Source organism: Oreochromis aureus, linkage group 18 (assembly GCF_013358895.1).
Source record: "Oreochromis aureus strain Israel breed Guangdong linkage group 18, ZZ_aureus, whole genome shotgun sequence".
Taxonomy (NCBI): Eukaryota; Metazoa; Chordata; class Actinopteri; order Cichliformes; family Cichlidae; genus Oreochromis; species Oreochromis aureus.
This window is the reverse complement of record NC_052959.1, coordinates 22,818,022-22,830,117: the sequence shown is the minus strand read 5'-3', so window position 1 is coordinate 22,830,117 and position 12,096 is coordinate 22,818,022. Positions and strand designations below refer to the sequence as shown.

Below are 12,096 nucleotides of genomic sequence, written 5' to 3'. Positions count from 1 at the left end.
AATTTAAAACATTTATTTCAACAAGTGTAAAGTGTTGTTTTATTTTTCTTTGTCATAATTAAAAACGGTTATTCAGAAGAAAGCTATCATCCTAAAAACTGTAAATACAGCCATGCAGGTCTGTGAGACAAAGCAGGGAGCACTGTTTGAGAAACTTGTCCTTATTTTCAAAGTGAACACAGGAGCAAAGACAAACAACTGGCGCCAGTGATCAAGCCCCCTCATCCTCTAAGGGATCTGCAGTTTTGTCGAGAGGAAAAGGGTGTCCCTTTAAAAAACGTTCTTAATCAAACCCAATTATTTCCGCTCCTTTCCCTCATTATTTCCACCGTGGACCACGTCCCGCTAGCCAGCTTGTTAACTAGAGCCTGAGACTCGGAGAAGGTCATGCTTGGCCAAGCAAAATAACGCAATAATTTGTGTAATGAATTGCTGTTTCTGAGTGTGTCTTGGACATATTCTGGGATTTGTTGCTTTAAGTCTTTCTGACAAAGGTGTGGTGAGAATTGGTTAAGGCTAAATATAGCATAGACAGTTTTCATCTGAATTCATTCTACTGCTTTATTGTGCTTAACTACTTAGGCATGTAAATGGTATTAGTTTATTTGCACTCTAACTGCAAAGCAAAGAAAAGCAGAGAGAGAATTTTGACTCCTTATACTGAGCTTGAACACCTCTAATAAGAGGCTTTTCTAAAATCTGACAATCTTTGTTGGCAAATATCCTAAAAATAATGATTGTGGAGTTCATGGTGTCTATCAGACAAGACATATCAGTGTGGAGCAAGTGTGAGTTTGAGCCCATGCAGGGTGCTTCTGTGTGGACTGCATGTTGTTGGTGTGCTTGCGTGAGATTTCTTCAGAAGGCCCAGGACATTCTTGCCAAAGAGGTTCTTAATCTCAAGAGTTTCCATCCAGATTAAATAAAGGTTTAAAAGGCATTGTTGCAGAGTACTTGGATGCATAATAGCCCTTTATACAATCATTGGTCCCAAAATAAACGGGGCAGTTAAGCCACCTAGGCTACAGGCCACAAGGGCTCAATACAGCTTGAGCCCTTGTGGCCTTAGCGTCCTGGCAGGCAGGGCCCCTGACACCCCCGGTTGGGCCTGATGGAGTGGAGCTTCATCTGCCTAACAGCCTGGCAAAGTTCCACAGGCCTGCACGAGCACAACAGGCTTCCGTCAGGCCAGCTCTCTCGGTCACATCTTACATGGCCTATTGTACACCAGCGCTCATTAACAGTACAAAGTCATGTTCGTGGCTAATGGATGTGTGGAGAGAAAAACAAGGTCCACAATCAACAGTTGTGCTCTGTAACTTTATTCTGGGTCTTGCATTTGGAAAATAAAAGTCACGTTCCTAAAAACATAAAGGGGTTCGAAATATAATTGAAAATAGAAAACAAACATCTTCAAACGTTTGTGTTCTATTAAATCTTCCTTTTTCTCTTTGGTTTTATGATCAGGGTCATCACTAAGAGCAGCAAAGCCTATAAAACTGACTGCAGTCGGTGCCATTTCTCAAGGATGGGGTATACAGACAATATTTGTGGATACTTCCCTCATTATCTTCTTGAAGTATTAGTATTACCCTTATACATGTATTGTATTTTTGACATATAGAACTAAGTATATTTAAGCATCTTTGCAAATTCCATAAGAAGCAGAAGGAAAAATGAGAGAGAACATTTTTCCAGTACCCTTCAGCATTGACTTAATGCATATGTGTCTCTGGGCCAAGCCAGTAAAAGATTGTTTATTTGTGGCCCAACAGTTACATTCAACTCTTCTAATTCCAAGAGATAAGAGAGACTTCCACCACCCATTAATCTTTTATCTCCAAATCCACCTGACCTAAGTGAATATTTAGTCAACATTCAAGTAATGAGCAAACAAAATGGATCAACATGAAGATGCAGTCATGATTAAAATATATGTATATTCTGTATCAATGAATTAATATTAGAATTGTCACATTCTTAGAGCAGGGGCCATGTAAATCAGGGTTTGAAAAAAAGTTTTCAGGGCCATATGAGGGCACTTTGTCTATGGCTGAGAATCCAGGGTTAATCGCTTTAAAAGCAGTAATTAGGTGTTAAGAGGTGTGCATGTCTGTTTAGATTAGCCTCCAAGATAGATTACGCTCCATGACTTACGATAACCTCCCCCATCAGAACTCGGTGCTCTTCAAAAGCCCGTTAACACTCATATTCCCTATAAAGACTCAACAAAATTGATTTTAGTGGAAAACTGGCTTTGGATGCTCATTTTCACTTTCTTTGCAGCAACTGAAAGAAAAACATCAAACTAACTAAATTTACAATAAAACAGAGGAGCTCTGTAGCCCTTTAACGGGCAACTAATTGGTCATAGTCACTTCATAGGAGCTGGGAAATCTTATATCGAAATAACATACATCATTAATACCTGTACATAATGCATCCATAAACAGTGTGTGTGTTGTAAAATATCTTACCACCACAAAACAGTCAGAACACAACTCAGTTATAAAATCTCAAGTATGAATTTTTCATCAAGTTGTAGTACAATACAAAAACATTGCTACTTCTGACAACATGACTCTATGTGTATCATCTCTCATCTCAGTTCATCAAGGATTCACTAAAGGTTTACAAAATGAATGATTACAAAAGCCAAACAAGAGTCTGTTCAAGAACCTGGCAGGGAATTAATTGTATTTGTAGGGTTAAAACAAGGGTCGCTGAAACTTAAATACATTTTAAAGTGATGTTTTTAAATGGCTAGATGTTTGTTAGACATAAAATTGATTAAAAAAATTATTTTTTCTTTGGTATCACGTGTCCGTGTCACTGGAACATGAGTCAAACGCTTTAAAGGGAGTTTGTAAACATTAATGGAACATGTGGTTACACTGTAACCTCGGTTCTCTGAGTGAGAGACTATCTCCAGCCTTTAGGCTCAGAGACACATTCCGTTCACATCTGCACAGCTGTTTTAAAGTCAAGCTGTGGGTCCTGGCTGGGCAAACCGGAGTGTCTTAAAGAAGTATCCACACACCCTGACAAAGGGGGATCATTTCCCGTACATATGGAATATGTAACAGAGTGGAGAGATAGTCTTGATGTGATAGAGAACCAGCTAAATCAAATCTGTCTGATCATATCACATGTGCTGCCAGGTTTTATCCATTGACTGAATGTGCTCTTTGGCCTTCATCCTGAGTGCTGCGATGCTTGAACTCCTGTCATCCTCCGTTGGGTATTTGTCATTGAAGCTGGGAGGACATTGATAAGGAGGTGGCCCCATATGTGGCTGCATACACTGGACCGTCATTGGCGGGGCGTTAAGGAAGCTTTGACTTGGATAGGTGGGTTGTAGGCTCTGAGGTGAACCCATGAAACCTGGAATGGTATGCATGGGTGTGGCACTGGAAATAGGTGAGGTCAGCCAGGGATCTAGCGGCATTGGATTGGCTACTGGCCCCACGTTTGGAGTCATCGGTGGACGGTTGAAGGATAGCATGGAGGAATCATGGAGCTTCATGGTTGTGGTGTCCATCTTTTCTTGACGTCTCCACTTTGCCCTTCGATTTTGGAACCACACCTGAACCGAACAAAATGATATGAAATGGGATGGTGCACGGACAAGGAAGCACTAAGTTACATTAGCAAGAACTATAATATTAATATTAAAGTATATGACCTAAAAGTGGACATTTGCTTTCCAGGCAATAGTAGACATAAAGGGCATTAACAGTTAAATGCCATATGACTGGGATTAATATGCTATCAAGCATAGTGAAAAGACTAAGTACATCCTTAAAATGGATTCTGAATAAAATACTTTTTTTTTTTACTACCAATAGTTGCACCTTTTGCAAATGACATCATGCTTTCACTGAATTTTTCCCTTGCAGTAATCCCATAGTAACAGATGCTTCCAGTTAAACCTGTAAGTCCGTGCCTTCTCTAATCTAACCACAGACTTTAACTGACTTCTGCACGGGCCACGTAAACAGTTGTAACGCTGATTCTGCTTTCCAAGAAATGGAGTCAGGTGAGTGATGTACCAAAGCTCATTAATCATGCCAAAGAGTTTCAGGCAATATGGTCATCGGATCATTGGCTTTGAATAATGAATCCTCCGAGAAAAAGCATATTTGTTAAAAGGTGAACAAATAATCTTCCATATCAGCACCATCCCACTCAGGTTCCATATTACTTTGTTGATTTTTTCTAACCCTTCATTAAACACAAACGGTTGGTAAATATTCATTTCTTTCATGGATTTTTGATGGAAGATTGGCAAACACTATCAATCAGTCCCTGTATTGTTGTTTAGGTTGTCAGAATATCTGGATGCCATGTGCTTATATCTTCATATACATTGCCTTTACCTGAACTCGAACCTCAGGCAAGTTGACTTTCATTGCCAGCTCTTCACGGCTGTAGACATCTGGATAGTGAGATTTCTCAAAGGCTCGCTCCAGCTCATGAAGCTGATAGGTGGTGAAAGTGGTGCGGTTTCTTCTGTGTTTCTTTTTAGAGTGCTCTTCATCTTTAGTGGTCTCTGGTGATCCCTCAGCATCATCTGCCTCCTTTTGCAAGTTGCTCATCTCTCCCTCACATTTGTCACCAGAGAAAATGTCAGATTCTAAAAAACAACAACAAAAGGACACAACCGAGCGGTGAAATTAAGGTTTTAAAGTGCTTTGATGTTTCTGCTTAAATTGAACACTATTAAATGTCCAACATTTGTTCTATCGTTCCACTTTATGGCAAACAATAATAAATGGTCTAATTGCCCTTTGTTATTTCAGTCATCAATAACCGAGATAACTTGATATATGTAAGATTTTTCTAATAAGAAGTGAATAGTTTGGGGGGAAATGTTTTATGCATTATCCTACCACCCACTGAGAAAGTGAAATCTTTTATTAGCTTCCATGTTAAAACAAATTAATGATTGAAAACTCTTTTCAAAGCCCTTTAAAGGCTTATGAACCTTAGGGTGGGTTAGGGCTAGGTCTAAATGACATCATGTCTTTCACTGAATTCCTCCCTGCAGTAATCCCATAGTGACAGATGCTACCAGTTAAACCTGCAAGTCCCTGACAACTGGCTTCTGCACGAGCCAGGTAAACAGTTGTACTGCCGATTGTGCTTTCTAAGAAATGGATGTAGAGCAAGGGAGTCATGTGAGTGATGTACCAAAGCTCATTAGTCATAGCAAATCTTTCCACGCAATATGGTCACAGATAAAAAGTATCTTTGTTCTAAATGTGCACGTGAGGAGAAAGTGACTGCTTTTATACAAATCAAAGAACAGTCTTCCAAATCTTTCCATGTAGGTTGCGTTCTTTTTTAAGTTTAATTTAACAAACCAACTTGCTTTTCTTCTTCTTCTTTTGGCTGCTCCCTTTAGGGATCCTCCACCTCCAATTCACCCTGTCCCTAGCATCCTCTGTTGTCACAACTTTCACCTAGTACTCACCTACTCTTTCACCTACTTTTCACCTACCTATTCTCTGCATACATGAATCTTCTCTGTGGTTGTCCCCTTTTCCTCCTGCCTGGCAGCTTAATCCTCAACAACCTTATATATAGTATATCCACTATCACTCCTCTGCACATGTCCAAACCATCTCAGCCTTGCCTCTCTAAAGTCGCGTCCAGTCAACACAACCTGAGCTGTCAAACTTTAAAACTTATTTCAAGGGACTCATGTTTAATGCACATTATAGTAAACCCTACATTAAATATTAAACAACAGTTTTGAGGTACAAGTTTCAAAGTTGGTCCAGAACTACTGTTTGGCTTTGGAATTATATTTTTAACTTGCAGGGATAAAGACTCACGATAAAGATATGTAATAATATAGCAGTTGCACAGAAATGTATATTCGGCCATGTTTTATTTCATCCTTCATATACAGGATTTTTGTGTGTTTCTTCTTTTACAAAACAGAATTCAACATGTGTGCACAAAATGTGTAGGAAATATTTAATGTTGTCCAGCAAACAGTCACACTGAAGCATGGCCCCTGTAAATATGGGGGAGTCTATAATCACACACAGCTCTAACTCTAACTCAGCAAGGCAGACAAAATTGTCATTTTCCAAAATCGTTAAAAATATATAGTAATGTAGCATTACATATCTGTAGCATATAGCATGTAAGCTCATGAAAAGGGCATAGGTTTTTTAAGCTGATGAGTAGTCATGAAGGAAACCTCAATAAAAGCCAGTAGAACCATACTATATATCAAATGTTTCCTTTGCTGTCATTCAGGTCCCTGCTAATGAAATAAACAGCTCTGTCTCCTGGGAAAGACCAGGGAGACACAAATCCTCTTCAGTCAAATCAGATACAACTGATTAAATCTTTATCTTTGGTCCCGATAAATCACATCAAGCTCTTTTCTGTGCTAAAACCATGATGAACGATGTGCTTTATAACAATAGTCTATATTAACTTTAGAAAGCATTACTATTCTATTATTCTTATTCTTGCAGATTTGAGTCATGTACATCTCTATTTTAAGTTTTAAAATATCCAGTTAAACTTAATTGTTTTTCAATTTTAGCACTGGTTGGTTTGCAACGATGCGTTTTAAAAAGTATTATACAAGTAAAGAAAATATAATATATTTTTGCGGTTATCCTTTGTTTTATATTAGTCTTTTTGTTTTAGTCGTATTTCTTATTTTTCTATTTAACCTGTTCATACACATAAACTGTGTATTTAATTATTTTGCTCTCTAGTTGTTCTACAACACTTTGTAATTCTGGTTATGATATGTGCAGGACAATTAACTTTATTCTTAAATACTTATTACACTCAATTTTAGTTAATTGACTGAATGCGCTGATGTTGTTGGCTTGTCGGCCTCTTATCTCAAACTGGTCCCACCTGCCTTGCCTGTATCGACAGGCACTACTTTCATCCTCAGAAGGTAAAAGAAGAAATATGGCAAACTGGATGGTCTGCCTTCCAGTCAGGTGAACCAGTTACTTTACAAGCAAAACATAATAATATGTAATCAGTTTTTGTGTTAGTAGCTACAGCTGCAGCTAACAAGTCTGAAGATAGTAATATAGCTTTGTTTCTTGTTGAAGTGTTGAAGTGAAAGTGCAGGAAAATTATGTAAAAGACACTAAATGTATTTCACGTCTTTATTTTGTATAAAAGAGCGTTATTCAAAACATATAGATAAAATTAAACCACACCATCTATTCATCAATGTATAATATTTTGCTGATGAAACTCAGAAGTGAGCAGTTTAATTTGGGTGCTTGAAGTTAATTAAACAGTATCCTGGGGACACTTGGGCTGACTTTTGAATTTGATGGACTGTAAAGTTTGGAGTAAAGCTTGTGTTTTGTCCTCAGCATGTACACAAACTTAAATATTACAGTACAGTAAGTTTGTCAGTTACTTTATCACTTGCCACAACTTATTGCATCTTACTGTTAAATAACTTTGCATGAGGTGCAGAACTATTGTATTTAAACAAGTTGTTTCAGAAAAGCAACTCAATTAACACGATGGCTTAAAGCTCCTGAGCACTGATACAGAAATGTGTGGGAGTATTATGTTTAAACTAGACTGTACAAGACCTTAACAACCTTAGTACAGGTTTAATTCCACTCTTTAGTCGGTTAACAAGAAAATCCCCTGAACGATTTAAACTGAGAGGAAAAACCTCCCGGTTTTTATGCCTTTTATTAAAAGACTCACCATGGTAGGAAGAATTTTGGGAGCTGTCTCCGAGGTCTGGTAGGTGAGCGTAGGGGTCCGATGGGACCATCTTTTCAGGATCCTGAGGGTTTGCTCCATTTGCTTTCTGGCTTTCATCACCTTCTGCTGAATGGAGTAAAGGCTCCTGGTCTTTAGTGAATCCCAGTATGACATCGATACTGTGAACCCTGCCTCCGGCACTTGACCCAGCACCTTTTGCCATGTCATAGTTGTCTAGGCAACTATCATCCACTATTCCCAGGGTATCCATTGACAAATGCATTCGAACCTTTGGAGACACTGTCTCTTTTTCCTTGTCAGAGAAAAGCAAAAGGCTACCGAGTGAGACGAGGCAGAGCACCTGTTGTTCTGCTTCACACAGAGCAGCAGAGCAGAATTTTGTGGAGTGTGCGGGCCGTTTCCACAATAGCAAAGCAAATTCACATATTTGTCTGCAAAAGAAATAAAATGAAAGAAAAAAAAGACAAAAATGTAAAGTTCTGCACTTGAAGGTAATTTAACGGTTTGTTATTAGTCTTGATGAACGGGATCCCCAGTTTGCTCATTGTGATCCTTTAGTTTAAAATGAGAGCATGGGAGCATTGGGAATATTTTTTTCTGGTAAAAGTTGGAAGAATTATGAATTGATTCAGTAAAAACAATTTTACATAATTAAACTATTTGAGTGAGTACATTTTCTTCTTCTTCTTTTTAAATTGAGCTGATTCTGAGTTTACACTGATTCCCATTTCTATTGTAATGTGATTCAAGTTTTTCAAATAGGAAGTCAATCAGCATGGTTAAGAATTTAGCTGGATACATTTTGTGACTGCCTTCAGGGCACAAAAGAGCGAATTTAACTCATCTCGTGTTCATCAACATATTTGACAGAATGCATAGCGAGAAAGTACATAAAGTAATCTTACCTTCCTTTCTTTCTCCTTCCACAGGCTACGCTGCGCACATGACGTCTCTGCAGTCCGTAAGTAGACAACTGACTCTAACAATATCTACCGTAGGCATTTGTTACTCCCTGTTAAGTCCTTGAAATCCCCTGCAAACAACTGAGCAAATGACCTACTGCTGAAGTTCTGTGCAGAAAGAACATGTAACATGTCTCCCCCGACAAAACTCCTCCTTAACCACACAAGACACCAAAGCTGGAGGTTGAATGCTAGTAAAATCAAAGAGTTTAAGAGGTTTATTAATTGGAATCCTTCCCCTTTAAGAATGACTGACAGTTGTTTTCTGGTCAAGTAATTGCTCCAAATGTGTCCTGCATTCAGACCACAGAGGGAGGCCATTGCTAATGAAGGCTCAACAAAACTTTCTTTCAAAAAATCTATTGTCTGAAAGATAATGGCTTGTACTGAGAGTTTTTTTCCCCTACTAATCCCTTCATTATAGACAATATAAGAGAGGAAAGACACAGAGATAGACTTAACTTAAATGGCTGCACACTGTAAAGACGTAAAATAATGTTTCATTCAAGCAAGTGAAAGATTTTAATCCTCACACTACTCATTTTTAAGGGTTTGATAAATTAAAATGAAAGTGGATTTAATCATATTACATTTTTCAAAGTGGAGTAAACACTGATATATTGGGTTCAAATATACATATATACTATAATCATTGCAATAACTTTTCACTGTGTAATGATACATTTTTTAAAGAAGCCAAAAAGGCAAAAAATTGTGATTGATGTAAGGGATTGCACCCCACTTTATCTAAGTAATTCATGCTTGAGCAGTCAATTTTTCAACATAATCCTTTACATTCCTTTACCCTTTTTGCTAAAAGGTTTTCTTCAATACCATGTTTGCATTTCTCAAATCAACACATAATCGACACATAATCTTGCTGATCTGCTTCTGATAGTACACAGTGGATTTGGATTGGTGGCACTGGGTATTTCATTCTACAGCCTGCAAGATTCACCCGTGCCAGCTGGCACAACCAAAGCCGTAGAAGCTACAGTAGGTGTTGCAGAGATCAACCCCATCCTTAATTAGCCTAAAGACTTGACTGGAGATTTCCACTGACCTCACTCCACCTACCATAAGCTATATTTAGGCGTTCTTGGCATGCCGAACAAAATCCAGGACTTTTCTTTCAAAAAATACAAATTGCTTTCAAAGAGGTTCACTGAGACTCTTGCAGTGAATTCTGACGCAAAGTGTTTTTTTAGATAGATCAAGTTTTCGTGAAGTTTTCAATTTTACACATTTGCATAATTAATAACAGTTAGTGTGACTTTGCATAAGTCCAGCAATCTGCCTGGTGGTAAATGTTGATCCTATTTGGGTTTTGTTTGTTTGTTTGTTTTTTTATTAGCCCTTTGGCACACAATAAAGGAGCAGCAGGGAATAAACCATCTTCTGGGAGTCAGTGAGAAGGTTAAGAATCCGTGGAAACCTAAAGCTAAACAACTTTAAAGCCATCTGGCCTCACTTGAGCCACCGAGCTACATTGTCAGTCCGATCTATTAGCTGAATGACTATAGGTTAAGTGGTTTTGGCTGACCACCTTTTCTGGGTTGTCAAAGTTGTTTTCCAATAAAGGAGAGACTGAAAAGCCTATTACTTTTGCCTGTGAATGAATAAAGAAGTTAAAGATGCCCCCCTGGCAGAGATTTGCCGGTAAGTAGGTAGCCACCATATGGTTACCATGAAGGAAGCCAACCCTGTAAGGTGTTGTGCAGCGTCACCTTTCTCTAACTTTCAATATGTAAGGGAGGGGAAAAAGAATAGCAAGTAAAAACCTGTTAAAGTTATTATTTTTACTAATTCATTAGATTCAAAATTCACCCCTAAACAATGTTAGCTGTGACTCTGACAGGCATTTATTTTGCTAAATCTCACATATTTGCATGATGAAAGTGAAATGCCTCCACAAAAACATTAATTACTATTTAAAGAAATTGGAATGAATGAAATTATTGTTGTAATATTATCTTATACCTGTTGGATAAAGAAACTTTATTCATCTGGTTCCAAATATAAAAGGTCATCTTTGGAAAAGATTACTCCAGGCTAACAAACCAGGAAAAGCACCGTTGCTGCAGTTAATCCCTGTTACAGAAGGTCATCATGTTGACATGTGATATCGGTGAAGGCATATTTGTAGATACCTTTAATTAATGGCTCAGTTTTAGTAAACTAAAGCATGTATGTAAAATGTGCATATGTAAAATCCATGTGTATCTTAAAAAGATACACACATGGATTTTAGTCCATACTGAATTGTTCCGTTTGATAACTCAGACTCTTATACTGTCTTTGTCATTTTTGGCAGGTATCTACTTATAAATTATAAACCATTTGTAAAGCCCTTTAATGTTTGGACAACTTTAATAACAGATCATATTTATATGACACCTGCTAGATGCTCCTAATAGTAGCCAGGTCATAGGCAAGGGAAACTGATAATCATTTTATCACATTAATATATTAAAGCTGTCCCTCTTTGCTTGTTTCCCCATTATCCTAATTGAGTACAAATTGGTTAAGAGGGCGCAGCGCAGCTATCAAGCGCCTTAGTTTTATCAGATGACAGTTTAAGTCCCTGAGATCCCATTAGGAAGAAAGCAGCTAATGTTTAAAGGCGCTGTGTCAGCTTACAGGGGGAAAGGGGGATGGTGAACAGCAGGGGGATGACAGACATGATGGAAAGGGAGGGTTAAATGCTGAGAGATGTGATCAACTCATGCTGAAATGTGAAAAAAAGTCTAATCTGTCACATGTAAATGTGCACTTTGTGCTTATTATTAAAAGTCTGTACAAAATGTGATCATTTTAAGTCTAAAGACTTGAAAATGAAACCAGTCGCTGCCCAAATGAAATGATTTAAAAACATGTTGCCCAGAAATTAAGGATATTTCGGATGTCTACAGAGGTGTTAAAAACTACATTTTAATGTATTCAGCAACAAAAAAATATAACGTGATGATTGTCAATTAATAGAAGAGATAACAAGGTATATGGGTCCTAGATTAATCCTGTGGCCCATAATCCTAGATTATACTCTGTGACCTAAAATGTCTTCTGTAGATAAAAGCAAATCCAAATTCCTGTCGAATAAAGTTCCAAATATGCAGTGAATCTCATCCGAGATAAATGTATTTACCAAAATGATGCAGATAGCCGTTAGTTGAAAGAAAACAATATTTGGGGCATTCAGGTACTTTATCTTTTAATCTTTTAGTTTGTCATAATAACCCGAGTTTCTCTCTCCTCCACTCATCCAGATTAGGAACTTAATGCTTTAACCTTAATGGGAATTTAACCTCTTTAAAGAGAGTTTTTGAATGAATATCACAAACATAAGAAATAAGAACTCTTATATGTTTATTGAATTTTTTACAGAGACAGA

General features: G+C 37.8%; 1 protein-coding gene across 1 annotated transcript; it reads right to left on the bottom strand.

Annotated features, from left to right (window-relative positions):
- Window positions 1-3,145: 3,145 nt before the first annotated feature.
- On the bottom strand, window positions 3,146-8,005 carry LOC116313337 (retinal homeobox protein Rx2-like). The gene is made up of 3 exons (XM_031730996.2): window positions 7,723-8,005; window positions 4,380-4,636; window positions 3,146-3,586 (listed from the first exon to the last, which is right to left on the bottom strand). Exons 1-3 carry the CDS (start codon window positions 8,003-8,005, stop codon window positions 3,146-3,148), a joined length of 981 nt encoding a protein of 326 aa, XP_031586856.2.
- Window positions 8,006-12,096: the final 4,091 nt, after the last annotated feature.